Source organism: Schistocerca nitens, chromosome 2 (assembly GCF_023898315.1).
Source record: "Schistocerca nitens isolate TAMUIC-IGC-003100 chromosome 2, iqSchNite1.1, whole genome shotgun sequence".
Lineage (NCBI taxonomy): Eukaryota > Metazoa > Arthropoda > Insecta > Orthoptera > Acrididae > Schistocerca > Schistocerca nitens.
The window spans coordinates 714,394,931-714,412,665 of record NC_064615.1 but is presented as its reverse complement, the minus strand read 5'-3'; the positions used below and the strand labels follow the sequence as shown (position 1 = coordinate 714,412,665).

Sequence of the window (17,735 nt, the reverse complement as noted above, 5' to 3'; positions counted from 1 at the left end):
GGAGAACGAGTGCTCCCATACTGCATTCGTTATACGGGCTCGGCACCTAGCGTGATACTGTCGTGTGTGACAGTATACACAACACTATCACTTCTGAGTCGCATAGACGATAATTTGGAAAGTAACCTTACATTTCTAACGTTTTAAGGCATGACCTATCTTCGAAGTTTCCGTCACGTTTTCAACAGGACAACACAACCTCGATGTTGCCCTCACTGTGTTGACCTATCTCGATACAGAGGGTGTTCAACTGTTTGTAACACTTATATTCGATATCGACCACATCTACTGTATATCATGTAATTTCTTTGTCTGCTTAAGCTTAGTGTGGCGTCGTTTTCCCCTGTTTTTTGATTCAACCTCTGTGTAAATGTCTCATCATATTTTCTGTCAATTTATATTACTGTAATTAAAGTATGCACGTAATTTTAAAAACTGTGTCCTTTAGAAATACTGAAACGTTAAAATAATATTTGTAGGACTGGTTCATGCACAGCGAACGTTGATCTGTACTTACGTAAAACCTAAAGAGAGATCCCTCTGCTACGAAACCCGCATGGCGGGAACAGAGTAGGTGGATTTGCCGGTAGAACCACAGGTTGGCTTTGTGTCACTGTCAGTAGCAGGTTAGCATTAAAACTGTTCACATCTCGTCTGTTGAAGAAGGCGAGGAAAGAAGCAAGCTCGAGTAATAACACCTCAGACGTGGTAGATTACTGGTTAATTATTAATGACATTTATTGATTGGCTCTGAATCACGGAAATCCGTCGCCAAGAAGATAATTTTCAGAGCACTTATTCATCATTAAGAGCCATCAGTATGTTTGCCGCCTTTAGTTTTGCCACAGAAGATCGCCACCGCCACCACTTGCATCTCAAGTAAAACTTCAGTATTGCTTGGACCTGTTATTTGCTTTGCATACAAATAATAATCGTTTTTAGTTCAAATTGATGCCGAGAACCTTGACTCACTCCGTAGTCATTTTACCTACACAGGATCCAGTTCCTAGTGATGCAACATATGCGAGTTTCCCATTTTATTGAACTGGAGAATATTTATTGATTTAATACTGCTCGTGAACTTTTGTAGAATAGTAAACCTCTTAAGAGTTCAGTTAGCTTATTTCTGAAATAATCCACGGCAAAATTTTAATAAGTGAGTAGCTAAAAGTTTCGCAAAAGTGTTGATTGAAAGAAAACAACAATTTATTTTACTTAAAAATCATTCTTACTACAATCTATATTCAGTTTTAAAAGTAACTGAATAAAACAGTGATGATAATAATTATTTACAGTACAGTTTAACAGCCAGAATAATGAATACCTGCAGCATAGGTTTGTAAATGTTTATATTCATGTATCTCTGTTTAAAAGTATTTCCTCGATCTGCCTTGCCAGAAGTGTTTCGTTCTACTGTGGGTTAAATGATAGAATAGTTTCTGGGTCCCCATATTAAATGCTGAGTCAGTATTACAGTGATTGTTACAGTGAAACTGCTTATGAAATACGTTAGTGATATTAATGGCTTTTGTTTTATTTAAATATTAATTGGCTGCAACTGTTCAGATCATAGCAGATTCAGGCAACCCACGTCTCATATATATTCTACATAGTACAATGATGGATATGCTCTCACAGAAAACAAGTAGTAATCTGATCAGTTAATATGTCCATAAAAAGATGTCGGTGTTTTTCAGTAGTTAAATGGTAAAAGCTTCTCATGTCCAAATAAGTTGTGGTCCTTCCTCTTGTAGTTACGCTGTGTAATGAGTATTAGCTTACTTCTGTTGAATGCGGGCCCGCATCTCGTGGTCGTGCGGTAGCGTTCTCGCTTCCCACGCCCTGGTTCCCGGGTTCGATTCCCGGCGGGGTCAGGGATTTTCTCTGCCTCGTGATGGCTGGGTGTTGTGTGATGTCCTTAGGTTAGTTAGGTTTAAGTAGTTCTAAGTTCTAGGGGACTAATGACCTCAGCAGTTGAGTCCCATAGTGCTCAGAGCCATTTGAACCATTTTGAGTTCTAAGTTCTAGAGGACTGATGACCATAGCTGTTAAGTCCCATAGTGCTCCGAGCCATTTTTTTTTGTTGAATGCGGAAAGTATATGTTAGTGTGAGACAGCTTGTTCCTATAACATTTTAAGTTCACATTTGTGTTGCTCATGACAAACTGCGGTTTCAACACTTGCTAGGCTGTTCTGCTGGTTAGTACCCAATTTGCCAAACAGATTTGCGTACCAAGTAAAGCCATATACAACAGTCACTTTTCTTAATGAATCGTGTAAGCACTTGGAACCATATTGCCTAATTAGGCTGGCGACCATTTTCCCTTTAATAACAGCTTACTTTACAGCGAGAATAAGTTCGAGTCGATTTCCGTTATTTGAACTACTGGTTGTGAGGTAACGGGCCAGTTGTGGCGCCCTGGAAATATTATATGTTCGGAATTGGGGCGGCCGCACAGGACGCTCGTCAAAGCCGCGGCCCGGCAGCAGACACGTGGTGGCGAACGTTAGCCGGACGAGAGGGGCAGCCCCGGCGCATGGTCCAGCCGCGTGGCTGGGAATTCCGTGGTGCTTTGAGTCGATGAAGGAGACACGCCTAGAGTGCCAAAGATGGCGGACTTTGTGATACCTTAATGGCAGTCATTTCACAGTTCGTATAGAAATTAATTGTAGCCAGATGAATCATGACGCCTCAAAAAGAAACATGTACATTACTATTATTTGCACGACGATTCTGATGGTGTAATCAGGTATTCAATATCTTTATTAGTTTAAAGTCTAGTATCTGACGGTAAATTATACAAGTACCACCCACCAACGAATTTACAAAATATAAACGCTTCATCCGATTTTGTCGATCGCCGTGTCTTTAGAAAGCTATTTGTGTAAACCTAAATTGGTATGAATTACAGGCATGTAACTTGAATAGTACATGAGTTGCCGGCCGAAGTGGCCGTGCGGTTAAAGGCGCTGCAGTCTGGAACCGCGAGACCGCTACGGTCGCAGGTTCGAATCCTGCCTCGGGCATGGATGTTTGTGATGTCCTTAGGTTAGTTAGGTTTAACTAGTTCTAAGTTCTAGGGGACTAATGACCTCAGCAGTTGAGTCCCATAGTGCTCAGAGCCATTTTTTGAGTACATGAGTTATTGGAGGTCAAAGTTGCCGATTACTATCGATCGCGTCAGGCCATAAGTACCCCGCAGTTACACGAAAAAAATGGTAGCAGCATGCTTATATTTATTCACCTAAGTTTTTGTTTATATCCGATATACGCTATTCATGAAGAAATTCTTTAAATATTTACTGTCTGTTGGAAAGCACAGACACATAGGCTCCTGGCCTACCTTTTGCTTCTTTTCTTTTCATATATATTTATTTAATTGTTTATGTATTTAATAATGTGTGTTAGAGCGTATTTATCGTCCAGCGTAGGAATATTTATTTAATTTCAAGTATTTAAATGTAAATTCAGTATTTAGTATGTGCTTAACTGTGTGTGTGGGTGCGTTCGCTTGAAGACAAGGCGCGAGCGCTCTAGCCAGCCACAACGCTCGTGAATGGGGAGACTGGATGGGAGCATCGTTTCCGGAGAGGACATGGGGCAGTCCTGGCAGTGCGGCAGTGCTGGAGAGTGCGGCACCGGACACGGGAGTGAGTGCTGAACGCGGACAGTACAGCGCGACGGACGCGCAGTCGCGGCAAAGACTTTGACAGTGGAGCAGTTTACGCGTGATCGCGAGAGATAGAAATATTTCGGAGTGCCGACCTGTGCTCTTGTGTGATTTCCGTGGCTTCTACAGCGAAGACGTAGTGTGCGTTTAGAAGTGAATATATCGCGAGCTACGTTGTTGTTCATAACTAATTACGTGCAGTAGGAATCTATTGTTTCCCTGTTATTCAACTTATATTTTATTTAATTGCTGGACCATCGGCACCAGTAAGTGTTTTGCAGAAATATACCGCAATTTCAAAAGTACTTCTACTATCGTACTCATCATTCAAAGTCGTTAAGACAGTACCTGCAGATTTTATTTAATTTCAATGTTTCATTTATAAATTTCTATATTATATTAACAGAATCTTCCGTCGTTTCTTGGTAGAACAACATTGTAATAATAAATGAAAAGCACAGCAAACTGGTGCTTTTAATTTCTATATTAATTCGCAATTGCCGAGTGATAGGAACTTTCGATCATTCGATTCATGTGTGTATTCATATTGTATACTGTAGACTCAGCAGCATTTGGCCTTTAATGCGGCAACTTCGTATCCCAGCCCCTAGCCGACGAAGCCAGCCAAAACTTTTAATGCTGCAAAGTTGAGTCTGAGGGAGCGTAGTTATTATGAAAGCCTGCATGGTGCCTATAAAAAATAATTTTTCGAGTAACGAAAAATAGTCGGATATCTCAATCATTAATACAAGGCCACGGTCATTTTAAGCAAACTGATCATGGAGTAGTAACTGGTAATGTTACATGTTGTCTTGGCAAGCACGTTCTCCAGACCGCGCACCCACTGGAAACATTTGGTCATGGGTTGCCGAGGGAGTGGACGCCACCATTCGCCAGCCACTGCGGTTGATGAGCCTTGGCATAGGATCGAATCAGCTTTCAGTGCTGTCATCCGAGCACAGCTCAATTGGAAGCCTAATCAGATGAAATCCGTTGTCGGTATCAAAGGTGACTATTCTGCCTGCTGCATTTAGTATCCTGTATACCCCCAAATCAGCTGAAATTTTAGTCGTTTATTCTTCATACTAAACTGTAAACGCTCAGTAAGTCAGATTTCGTTGTTATCCTTTCTAGCGAGGCAATTTTAATTGCCAGCAGTGTAGATTGAATTAAACCCGCCAGGTTATCCGAGAGCGCTAATGCGCTGCTTCCTGGACTCGGGTAGGCGCGCCGGCCCCGGATCGAATCCGTCCGGCGGATTAACGACGGAGGCCGGAGTGTCGGCCAGCCTGGTTGTGGTTTTTAGGCGGTTTTCCACATCCCTCTAGCTTAATACCGGTCTGGTCCCCACGTCGTGCCTCAGTCACACCGCTCGCGGACATCTGAACACATTCGCCCTATTCCATGGCTCACACTAGATGCAGACAGTTGGGGTACACTACTTCCGTCCCAGGGGGTACGGGGTGGCGGCAGGAAGGGCATCCGGCCACCCCTTAAATTAAACTTGCCAAATCCGATTAACCATGCCGACCCTGCGTCACTGCGGGAAACAGGCTTAAGCAAATAAATAAAATAGTGTAGATTGAATTACAGGGTCTAACAAAGCGTCAGAGGGATGAAATAGGAAGAGGGAGTTGGAAGTGCGAGGCAGGCAGTACCTGAAGTAGGAGCTGCAGGCGGAGAGCAGGTTGCGGTGCACGTAGAAGGCGCCCCCGTCGTCGAGGCGGATGACGGCGTCGCACAGCTGCCTGTTCTGGCACAGGTCGAACAGCATCTGCATCGCCTGCACGCTCATAGAGCGGCCCTCCTCCGTGTCCAGGAGCCGGCCGCCCACCTCTTCCGTCTGGCACTCCTGGACAGCCTGCTCTCTATACTCTCCGCTCTTACTCAGCTCTTATCAGTGACTTTTTAATTATAGCCTTACCGGACAAAATATTAGTCACCCCTTTGGGAGAACACACGGGACGCGTAAAGCACTTCGGGTGGCGTAGAACTAAAGTTTATTGACAGCATTCCCAACGAATTCTCAGGGGAGTGTGGGAAGCGGAGTTCCGCCTACCGACTCCCAGCACACTGACTGCCGACGGAGTAGCAGGTGCAAGACGAACATACTGCGCTTTCGTCACGCATTGTTGGCACTGCATATGTGCTTACTGATTTGGCATGACGCGACAGGAGAATCACTTTGTAACGGCTGCAGTAGACAGGGGTACGGTATTGTCAGAACAAGTTGAATTCGATCGTCTTCTACCGATACAGGGCTACCTAGATCTGGTTCAGGACATCGCGAACAAATGATAGTACACATTGAGGTGACAAGACTCATGGGATAACGATATAGATACACACAGGTGGCGGCAGTATCGCATATACAAAGTATAACAAAGCAGTACATTGGCGTAGCTGCCATTTATACTCAGGTGATTCACTTTGATAAGGTTTCCGAGATGATTATAGCCGTAAGACGGGAATTAACAGACTATGAATTCGGAATGGCAGTTAGAGCACGGGACATCCAGTTTCGGAAATCGTTAGAGCATTCAATATTCCGAGATCCGCAGTGTCAAGAGTGTGCAAAGGATACCAGATTTCAGGCATTACCTCTCACCACGAACAACGCAATGGCCGACGGCCTTCACTCAACCACCGACAGCAGCGGTGGTTGCATAGAGTTGTCAGTCCTAACAGACGTGCAATACTGCGTGAAATAACTGCAGAAATCAATGTAAAACGTTCGAAGAACGTATCCCTTACGATAGTGCGGCGAAATCTGGCGTTAATGTGCAATGGCGGCAGATGACCGACGCGAATGCCTTTGCTACCAACACAAATTCGGTTGCAGTACCTCTCCTTGGCTCGTGACCATATCGGTTGGACCCTAGATGACTCGAAAACCGTGGTCTGGTCAGATGAGTCTAGATTTCAATTAGTAAAATTGATGGTAGGGTTCGAGTGTGGCACAGATCCCATGAAGCCATGGACGCAAGTTGGCAACAAGGCACTGTGCAAGCTGGTGATGGATCCATAATGGCGTCGGCGGTGGTAATATGGAGTGGACCGGATTCTCTGGCCCAATCGAACTGATCACTGACTAAACATGGATATGTTCGGCTGCTTGGAGACCATTTGCATCAGGGACTTTATGTTCGCTAACAATGACAGAGTTTTATGGATGACTATGAACCATGTCACCGGGCACAATTGTTCGCGACTAGTTTTAAGAACATTCTGGACAATTCGAGCGATGATTTGGCCACCCGGATCGACCGACATGAGTCCCGTCGAACATTTACGGGGCATAATCGAGAGGTGAGTTTGTGCACAAAATCCTCCACAGGCAACACCTTTACAATTATGGAAGGATATAGAGGCAATATGGCTCAATATTTCAGCAGGGGATTCCAGCAACTTCTTGAGCACATGCCACGTCGAGTTGCTGCACCACGACGGGGAGAAGGTCAGACACGATATTAGGATGTGTCCCATTACTTTTGTCATTTCAGTGTAAGCTGATCATGTGATCTTCTTCGCATGATCTAACTCTTCGCAGTAAAGTGATCTACCAATCGGTCGTATGGAAACAACGCAGTAACATGGGTCGACATTGACAAATGACACAGTCACAGGAAGCAGCTATCGGCTTTAGACCTGCCCTAAACAGCAACGTGAATGAAGTTGGCCGACTTGTCCATGTATGACGACAGTCTGTCCACCTCTCTACAGGGAATAGTGTATCAGCTGCAAAAATCCAACTCGGCGTAAGAAAAGTGGTCGTAAAAAGATCCTAACCGACAAGGACCGGAAACAAGCGTTACACCTTCTCGATTTCATAAACGACACGAATTGTTGCTATTAGTGAACGCACGTCCGTCTCAACCAGTATCTTGATGAACTTTGGGGAGGGAACTGCACACAATGATCATTTAGAGTCAGGCACCGCGCAAAAAGGTATTGCTCACAGCGGCACGTAAAGCTTGTCAGACAGCACAGAGCCAGACAATATCTGTAGCTGCTGTGTGATCCGATGAGTCGCGATTTTGTGTCTTTTCAAACTACGTAAGGTGTCGAATAGTAGACGGCTCAATGGGAGATTTAACTGGCATTGTGTGGAGGGTGCAGTTCATGCCGGAAGTGGTTCTGTGATGTTCTGTACCTGCTTTACAATCGTATCATTCGTGGCTCTTTCTTCTGGAGCTTAATTATGAGTATGTTGAGTACACTCCCATCTTTCACGACGAAAATACCAGTATTCATTTGAGCACCCACTTACGTTCTGGTTTCAAGCAAACTCAGGCACCCTATCGCAGCTCCACTGGCCAGCTAAATCATCCGTTCTTAACCGCACAGAAAAGTCTGTCACCATTTGTAAGGGCATCAACATCCCCGCCATTTCCTAAATCTAAGGGATCTAATCATCGAGGAGTGGCTTCAGTTGCGTATTGAATATGTGAAGATATTTGCGAATCCAATGCTTCGCCGAATTGAGACCTTTATCGATGTTAAAGGGAGTATTAGCATATATTTATATTATGTTTCCTGAGAGTGACTAATTTTTGTCAGGTGTACTTATATGTGAACAATAAAGCTCTGTTTATTATAATGGAAGTACAGTAGTACTCTTCATTAACGTACAAACATGTCCTGATATAAAGAAGGAATAAGGAAAGGAAAGCTACTGTACGTGGTTTAGAGAAATTGTGGAAAACCAAAATTTGGATAACAGTTGGCGGATTTCATTCCCGACTCTTCTGAATACGCGTCCAGTGTTACTAGTGCGGCATCTGATAGCTTTATTAAAATAACGCCGGGTTTATCGAGTAGGTGCTGGTTAATGACCTATGGCGCAAGCGCTGTGTCCGGTGTTGAGCGGGAACCAGCACTTTGGAGGCAAGCTCCGATTGCAGCATAAGCTCCGGCCGTTCCTCGCACATCTTCAGGTGGCGTATCGGCTTCAGCCGATGAGGTTCATAACCATTACCACTGTACAAAAGTTCATTACTGATTTATCCTGTTGTGTCACATCAATATGACAATGTTCTCAATATAGGCCCATCATACAAACATTCAATAAGCATGTTATTTGATGTTCAGCGGTTCAGAAGGGGCTGTATTAATAACATTGCCATATTGATGTGATATAGCGTGATATGAAAATAATATATGAACTTTCATAGTGACATGATGTTTATTAACCTAAACTGGTACTGCTTATAAAGGACACGTAGACAGCTGCGTGGTCAGCCGCTGTGGACGAGCGGTTCTAGGCGCTCCAGACCAGAACCGCGCTGCTGCTACGGCAGCAGGTTCGAATCCTGCGTCAGGCATGGATGTGTGTGTTGTCTTTAGTTTGGTTGGGTTTAAGTAGTTCTAAGTCTAGGGGACTGATGACCTCATATGTTAAGTCCCATAGTGCTTAGAGCCATTTGAACCATTTTTGAACAGCTGCGTGTTATTCATTACATAAAATATTTAATAGCTGTTGGCAATAAACTTAAAAAAATCAGACACTGAACGTTAACAAATCAAAAGTGTCCTGACACATATTAGTTGACAGTAACAAAGAGTAACATCGTTTTTATCAAGGCTTGAATTCAGCTGGGGACATTTCCAGTGAGGTGTCTGAATAACTGTGGAGGAGTGGCAACCTATTCTTCTTCAACAGGCGAAACCAGACAAGATAGTGATGTTGGACGCTATAATAGCGAGCGAAATCGGCGTTCTAACGCATCGTAAAGATATTCCATTGGGTTCAGGTCGGGACTCTGGGCGGGTCAGTCCTTTTCAGAGCCGTCGTTGTGCACAAACCATTGCCTCACAGACTTTGTTTCGCGACAGGACGCGTTATTATGCTGATACAAACAATCATCGTCTCTGAACTGTTCTTCTCCTGTACGCACAAAACAACGCTGTAAAATGTGTCATATCCTTCCACATTTAGATTTCTCTTTCACACAATAAGAGTACCACACTTTCATTACAATAAGCACCACCATACCTCAGCCCCAACTGCTCTGCACTTCACTGTTGGCACAGCTCTTGATGGCAGATGACGTTCCCCAGGAAGTCGGCAAATCCAAACGCTTTCATCGGATTGGCACAAGGTATAGAGTGCAGCATCACTCCAAGTCACTTGTTATCTGTCACTGTGGTAGATGGGCTGCTGGTAGGACTTTGGAATTCGCCGATTTCACACGATTTTTTTCATAACCACCGTCCGCAATGCTCGATGACCCCTGTCCAACAGTACATGAGGTTTGCCTGGGGTGGTTGGGTTGTTTGAGGGAAGAGACCAAACAGCGAGGTCATTGGTCTCATCCGATTAGGGAAGGACGGGGAAGAAAGTCGGCCGTGCCCTTTCAAAGGAACCATCCCGGCATTTGCCTGGAGCGATTTAGGGAAATCACGGGAAACTAAATTAGGATGGCCGGACGCGGGATTTAACCGTCGTCCTCCCGAATGCGAGTCCAGTGTGCTAACCACTGCGCCACCTCGCTCGGTGATGTTTGCCTGGTCTTGATTTGGCTTTGGTTGTTATTTCGCGTTTCCCCTTCATAATCATGTGCCGGCCGCTGTGTCCGAACGGTTCTAGGCGCTTCAGTCTGGAACCGCGCGACCGCTACGGTCGCAGGTTCGAATCCTGCCTCGGGCATGGATGTGTGTGATGTCCTTAGGTGAGTTAGGTTTAAGTAGTTCTAAGTTCTAAGGGACTGATGACCTCAGATGTTAAGTCGCATAGTGCTCAGAGCCATTTGAACCATAATCACGTAACAAACTGTCGAATTGGGTAATTGTAGAGGGATTGAAAGGTCCCTGATGGATTTCTTATTCAGATGACATGTCTGAAGCCACTGAACTCGCCTGAACCGAACTATTCTGCTGTCACTGCCTTTCTAGTGATACCACCATTTACCGCTCCTCCTTTTACACCGGTTAATCTGCCTCTTGTGGCACCTAGTCGACAATTCCGCATCACATAGAGGTGTTCAGATACTGTTGATCAGATAGAATAGTTACTATTTCCAAAAACACCTCGTGATACTATGATAGATGCATTGGCAATGTGAGATTTTGGACTGTCCTGTCTGAAATAACCGTAGGTGTTTCGTTAATTCAAAACAGGTTGCAGTTTTGATGCAAAAACGTTGAGCTGTGTACACAGTGAAGCGCCAAAGAATCTGGTATAGGTATGCCTATTCAAATACAGAGATATGCAAACAGGCAGAATACGACGCTGCGGTCGACAACGCCTACATTACACAAGTCCTGTCGCAGTTAGACCGGCTACTGCTGCTGCAGTGGCAGGTTACCAAAATTTAAATGATTTTGAAAGTGGTGTTACAGTCGGCGGTCGAGCGATGGGACACAGCATGACCGAGGTAGCGATGAAGTGCAGATTTTCCCGTACTAAAATTTCATGAGTGCATCGTGAATAACAGGAATCCGGTAAAACATCAAATCTCCGACATCGATGCGGTCGGAAAAAGATCCTGCAAGAACGAGACCAACGACGACTGAAGAGAATCGTTTAACGTGACATAAGTGCAACCATTCTGCAGACCGCTGTAGATTTCAGTGCTGGGGCATCAACAAGTGTCAGCGTGCGAACCATTCAAAGAAACATAATCGATATGGGCTTTCGGAGCCGAAGGCCCACTCATGTACCCTTGATGACGATTGCACGACACAAAGCTTTACGCCTCTCCTGGGCGCGTCAACACCGACATTGCACTGTTGAAGACTGGAAACATGTTGCCTGGTGGGACGAGTCTCGTTTCAAATTGTATCGAGCGGATGGACGTGTACGGGTACGGAGACTATCTCATGAATCCACGGACCCTCCATGTCAGCAAGGGACTGTTCAAGTTAGTGGAGGCTCTGTAATGGTGTGGGACGTGTGTAGTGATATGGGACCCCTGATACCTCTAGATACGACTATGACAGGTGACACGTACGTAAGCATCCTGTCTGATCAACTGCATCCATTCATGTCCATTGTGCATTCCGACAGATTTGGGCAATTCCAGCAGGACAATGAAACATGTCACACGTCCAGAATTGCTGCAGAGTGGCTTCAGGAACACTCTTCTGGATTTAAACACTTCCGCTGGTGACCAAACTTCCCAGACATGAACATTATTGAGCATATCTGGGATGCCTTGCTATGTACTGCGCAGAAGAGATCTTCACACCGTGGTACGCTCACGGATTTATGGACAGCCCGGCAGGATTCATGGTGTCAGTTTCCTCCAGCACTACTTCAGTCATTAGTCGAGTCCATGCCCTGTCGTGTTGTGGACCTTTTGCGTGCTCGCTGGGGCCATACACGATATTAAGCAGGTGTACGAGTTTCTTTCGGTCTTCAGTGTATATATGATTAGTGTTTATTGCCTGACATGTCCGACAGAACAGATACTACTCGTGATGACGCTACAGGTGTGTACATTGTATATGAAACAGAGGAATGAGAAGGAAAGGGAGAGGGTGGGTGGGAAACTAACGATTTCCAGCCGCTCAAGGCTTTCTGGAAATGAAAGTTGAAAAATAGTGCCGAACCGGGAGTGAGATCCCCTGTAGCTTGCGATATTTTGGAAATCTGGGTCTATCAGGGACCTTGTCCGGTTGGCCGAAGTGGTTAAGGCAACTGCTTATAACAAGTGATAAATCCGAGTTCGAGTCTTGGTCCGGCGCAAATTTTTAACTTTCGTTCTTGCAGTTCTTCGACGCTCTGTGTGGCTGGAAGTCACTAGTTTCCCACCCACCCTTTCCCTTCCCATTCCTTTGTTTCATACACAAGGAATAATGTCGGTTGATGTCGATCACGCAGAAGCCCTTTACGTACCTCGTTAGGATTTTCGGAGGGTCAGTTTTTCTGCAAGTCAGATTCTCCACTAAAAGCAGCCATGCTTTATCAGGTAAAAGAGCATTTCAGGATCAACGGTTCCAATACGCACAGGCTATATTAGCCAGATGCTGTGCTGACGTCAAGGAACAGTACCTGAACTGGCCAGTCGGTGCACTACCATTGCTACGTGAGGTTTCAGTTGAAGTTTTTTCACTGTCCTGAGAGTTGATGCTACTGGTAAGCTAGTCTAAACTATTAAACGCCTCAGTGATCTTCTCAACCTTCTTTCTGCGGTATCGCCGTTACCCGGTGGGAAGCTATTTAAAATACGCTCGCCGCTAGATACACCACAGCGTTTGCTACAGCCGCCACCGCGGCACGAGGGCGCTGCCACGAACGATTGTGCCGCTGCCACGACAGTCTGTTACGTCTTCCTTTGAACGCTATGTGGTTCCTTAGTGGTTACAGCAGTGAGGAACGTATGCTGTTCAAGAAATGGCTCTGAGCACTATCGGACTTAACATATGAGGTCATCAGTCCCCTAGAACTCAAAACTTCTTAAACCTAACTAACCTAAGGACATCACACACATCCATGCCCTAGGCAGGATTCGAACCTGCGACGTAGCGGTCGCGCGGTTCCAGACTGAAGCGCCTAGAACCGCTCGGCCACTCCGGCCGCAACATATGCTGTTTATGAACAAAGAATTCGTATATTAATTTATTCTACATCCAATTTCAAACAGTAAAAATAATACATAACATTGTTGCTATGTTAGCAGTGTCAGTTGCTAACGGTAGCTTTGAATGTTGGAACACATACAGATATAAAAGATTTATAAATCTGTCGCTCTTCAATAGAACGTCTATTCAGAAGATACTGAGCCCTGGCCACTATGGAAGTCTGTAAATGTTATTCAACTAGCAAACACAAAAAGTGGCCTCTGTGCGTGAATGTTGGAACTAAAGCACACCCACCGCTGCAGCTCCGGAGAGGGGATGCTTGCATCTCGTTGACAGCGGGGTAAACCTTCGTGGCAGCGCCCCCGTGCCGTGGTGACGACAGGAAACCCGGCGGCGTAGTGTTAACGTCGCGCGTATTTTGAAGCGCGTCCGATAGAGTAACGGCCGATACCACAATATGTACTACACGGAGCGGAATGTACACGAATAGATGAAGTGGTTAAGGCGACCGCTCGCAATTAGTGGGAAATTCGTGTTCGGGCCCTGGTCCGGCACAAATTTTCATATACACTCCTGGAAATGGAAAAAAGAACACATTGACACCGGTGTGTCAGACCCACCATACTTGCTCCGGACACTGCGAGAGAGCTGTACAAGCAATGATCACACGCACGGCACAGCGGACACACCAGGAACCGCGGTGTTGGCCGTCGAATGGAGCTAGCTGCGCAGCATTTGTGCACCGCCGTCGTCAGTGTCAGCCAGTTTGCCGTGGCATACGGAGCTCCATCGCAAAATGGCTCTGAGCACTATGGGACTCAACTGCTGTGGTCATAAGTCCCCTAGAACTTAGAACTACTTAAACCTAACTAACCTAAGGACAGCACACAACACCCAGCCATCACGAGGCAGAGAAAATCCCTGACCCCGCCGGGAATCGAACCCGGGAACCCGGGCGTGGGAAGCGAGAACGCTACCGCACGACCACGAGATGCGGGCAGCTCCATCGCAGTCTTTAACACTGGTAGCATGCCGCGACAGCGTGGACGTGAACCGTATGTGCAGTTGACGGACTTTGAGCGAGGGCGTATAGTGGGCATGCGGGAGGCCGGGTGGACGTACCGCCGAATTGCTCAACACGTGGGGCGTGAGGTCTCCACAGTACATCGATGCTGTCGCCAGTGGTCGGCGGAAGGTGCACGTGCCCGTCGACCTGGGACCGGACCGCAGCGACGCACGGATGCACGCCAAGACCGTAGGATCCTACGCAGTGCCGTAGGGGACCGCACCGCCACTTCCCAGCAAATTAGGGACACTGTTGCTCCTGGGGTATCGGCGAGGACCATTCGCAACCGTCTCCATGAAGCTGGGCTACGGTCCCGCACACCGTTAGGCCGTCTTCCGCTCACGCCCCAACATCGTGCAGCCCGCCTCCAGTGGTGTCGCGACAGGCGTGAATGGAGGGACGAATGGAGACGTGTCATCTTCAGCGATGAGAGTCGCTTCTGCCTTGGTGCCAATGATGGGCGTATGCGTGTTTGGCGCCGTGCAGGTGAGCGCCACAATCAGGACTGCATACGACCGAGGCACACAGGGCCAACACCCGGCATCATGGTGTGGGGAGCGATCTCCTACACTGGCCGTACACCACGGGTGATCGTCGAGGGGACACTGAATAGTGCACGGTACATCCAAACCGTCATCGAACCCATCGTTCTACCATTCCTAGACCGGCAAGGGAACTTGCTGTTCCAACAGGACAATGCACGTCCGCATGTATCCCGTGCCACCCAACGTGCTCTAGAAGGTGTAAGTCAACTACCCTGGCCAGCAAGATCTCCGGATCTGTCCCCCATTGAGCATGTTTGGGACTGGATGAAGCGTCGTCTCACGCGGTCTGCACGTCCAGCACGAACGCTGGTCCAACTGAGGCGCCAGGTGGAAATGGCATGGCAAGCCGTTCCACAGGACTACATCCAGCATCTCTACGATCGTCTCCATGGGAGAATAGCAGCCTGCATTGCTGCGAAAGGTGGATATACACTGTACTAGTGCCGACATTGTGCATGCTCTGTTGCCTGTGTCTATGTGCCTGTGGTTCTGTCAGTGTGATCATGTGATGTATCTGACCCCAGGAATGTGTCAATAAAGTTTCCCCTTCCTGGGACAATGAATTCACGGTGTTCTTATTTCAATTTCCAGGAGTGTATCACTACTGGATAGCAAATCTATACATAACAAATCTGATGGCAGGTAATTCACAGTCATCGAATTAATTTCTAAGTATTTCGTATAGCTGTGGATCGTCAACAGCTTCTGATCTTTTAGACATCGATTTACGTTCTTGTAACTACTTGAAATGGATGATTATGAATTGTGCGGATGAGGATACAGACAGTGATACCAGATACCTGCTACTCAAGGACCTTTACATTCACTGCCCGCATTTTCCGATAACTCAGCACCAATAATGTCTTGCGACCTCACTTCATAAATTTTTAGACTGAGGTGTCGACTTCATCCCAAGACATTTCCGAACAAACTGGTTTAAATGGTACACACTAGCATCTCATATCATAAAATTTTCGAATGTGGGATTTTTGTTAATTATCGTGATTACAGCTGGCTGCTCCCACAGTGTGGTTATGATTCAGGGACAACGGTCAATAATGGGTCTTCAGATTGTTCCCAGTATTTTCGAAGAAGTTTTTCAGAAGTTGTTGTTCATCAGTAGACCTGACAATCATTAGTCGTTTCAGAATCAATTACGGGTCAGATCAAAAGCTGCGCAAAGGCTATGAACAGGGGATTTCAGAGAGTAACAACAAGAGTAGTGTATTGTCGCAAGAGCACTTGTTCTGGATCTCCCGCGGACACAGTTCCGTTGCAGTACGGATAACAGGTGCTTCACAGTGTGGAAGTGAAATGGCGCGACAACTAGAAACATAGTCCAAAGGTTAAGTATGTGGGAATGTAGCATTCTTGTAGACAAGACTTTAAACTGCACACAACATTCATCGTGAAATTCTGTCGCTGCATGAACCAAATGCAATGTCACACCCAGTCGTAGTGAAATGGTGACAACAATTTCACCAAAGCCGCACTTGGGGAGAACCGCCTTCGACATCGACCAGAGACGAGAATGTCCAGGCAATCGAGGAACTGATTTGCAGCATTCGCAGATTTTCCCACGATGAGGGCGTTAACACACCGGTTCTCGAACAGCTCCGTGACCGAGGAGTGGATTTCTCTCGTCGAGGAACTGAACGATTGGTAGAATGTTCCGATCGTCGTTTACAGGGACTTGGTGCCTAGACTGAAAAACGGAGTCATAAATCCGTGTCAGTTCGAAGTGTAGTCCAGCACTCAGTAAAAGTCTGAACCCCGTTCGTACCTCTTTGAAACATACTGCGAGAACGTCTCAAGAGCAAACAAAAAGTTTCAGTGTTGTCCTACATCCCCATGCTTCTAGTCGTAACAGAGTTTGTCCTACGACTTTGCTGTACTAGCGTTCATAGGAGATTAAGTTTGCTTCCAGAGTGAATTTACCACTCTACACTGGCATTTAGGTTGTAATAAAACTGAAAGGTAGACTAAAAGATAATTCCAGGAGGGGAGTCGAACTAAGATCTTTTCGTAGTTCTTTCGCTTCAGTAGAGCCTTTTTGACAAAATGCAAAGATACGGAGTCGAATTTTGGTCAAACAAAAATTTTCAATACTTACTTAAGTTCCATTATCTTCCTGCAGAGTGGAAGTTCCAATTTGGAGACAACTTTCAAGCTGTCGTTAACTCTTTCGTCACAATGCCCTTTCTCCAAAGACTGATGTTCCTGTATGATAATTACAGCTTGAGAAGTAGGAGAGGGGTACTGATCGGTTGATGCGTTGAGAAGGGACTGAGGCGCACTCATTCGTCTAGGAGAGGTAGCGCAGTCCTAAGGTAATGTGCTTTGTATTCGGAAGCAGTGCGACTCTAATCCAAGTCTGCTCGTCCAGCTCCATGTTTTCCCTGGATTCCTTAAGTTACTCAAGGCGAATGCCGGTGTGCATCCCTTGAAAAATCACAGCCTGTTTCCCGTTTAAGTCTCTGTCCAGTTTGAGTCTAGGTTCAGCAGACAATTTTAAATTGCCAGAGAAATGTACACGGGCCTGTGGACTGAAAGATTCATCCTCGTATGTTCCCTTTATCTTAGATAAATCAAGGAACTTTTTATACAGTTTGAATCATGGTTTTATAAGTTATTGAACAGTTGACGAATGAAGACTTGGTGAGCAGCTTCCCTGAAACAGCCTGATGTTAAAGGATGATAATCGTAAAGTTCCAGAATGAAATATTCTCTCTGCAGCGGTTTGTGCGCTGATATGAAACATCCCGGCAGAGTAAAACTGCGTGCCGCAACTAGACTCGAAATCGGGACCTTTGTGTTTCGCGGTCAGACGCTCTGCCGACTGAGGTAGGGGACGAGGTACTGGCAGGAATAAACCTGTGAGGAGACGTTGTCAGTCGTGCTTGGTTAGCTCAGTCGGTAGACTACTTG

The 17,735-nt window shown here is 46.0% G+C and overlaps 1 protein-coding gene across 1 annotated transcript in view; it reads right to left on the bottom strand.

Moving 5' to 3' along the window:
- LOC126235280 (kelch-like protein 10) overlaps window positions 1-17,735 on the bottom strand; it is a 170,201-nt gene that overhangs the window by 124,425 nt on the left and 28,041 nt on the right. The window contains exon 3 of the mRNA XM_049944006.1: window positions 5,330-5,562. Coding sequence (XP_049799963.1) covers window positions 5,330-5,562 — 233 coding nt within the window. The remainder of the gene's footprint in view (window positions 1-5,329; window positions 5,563-17,735) is intronic.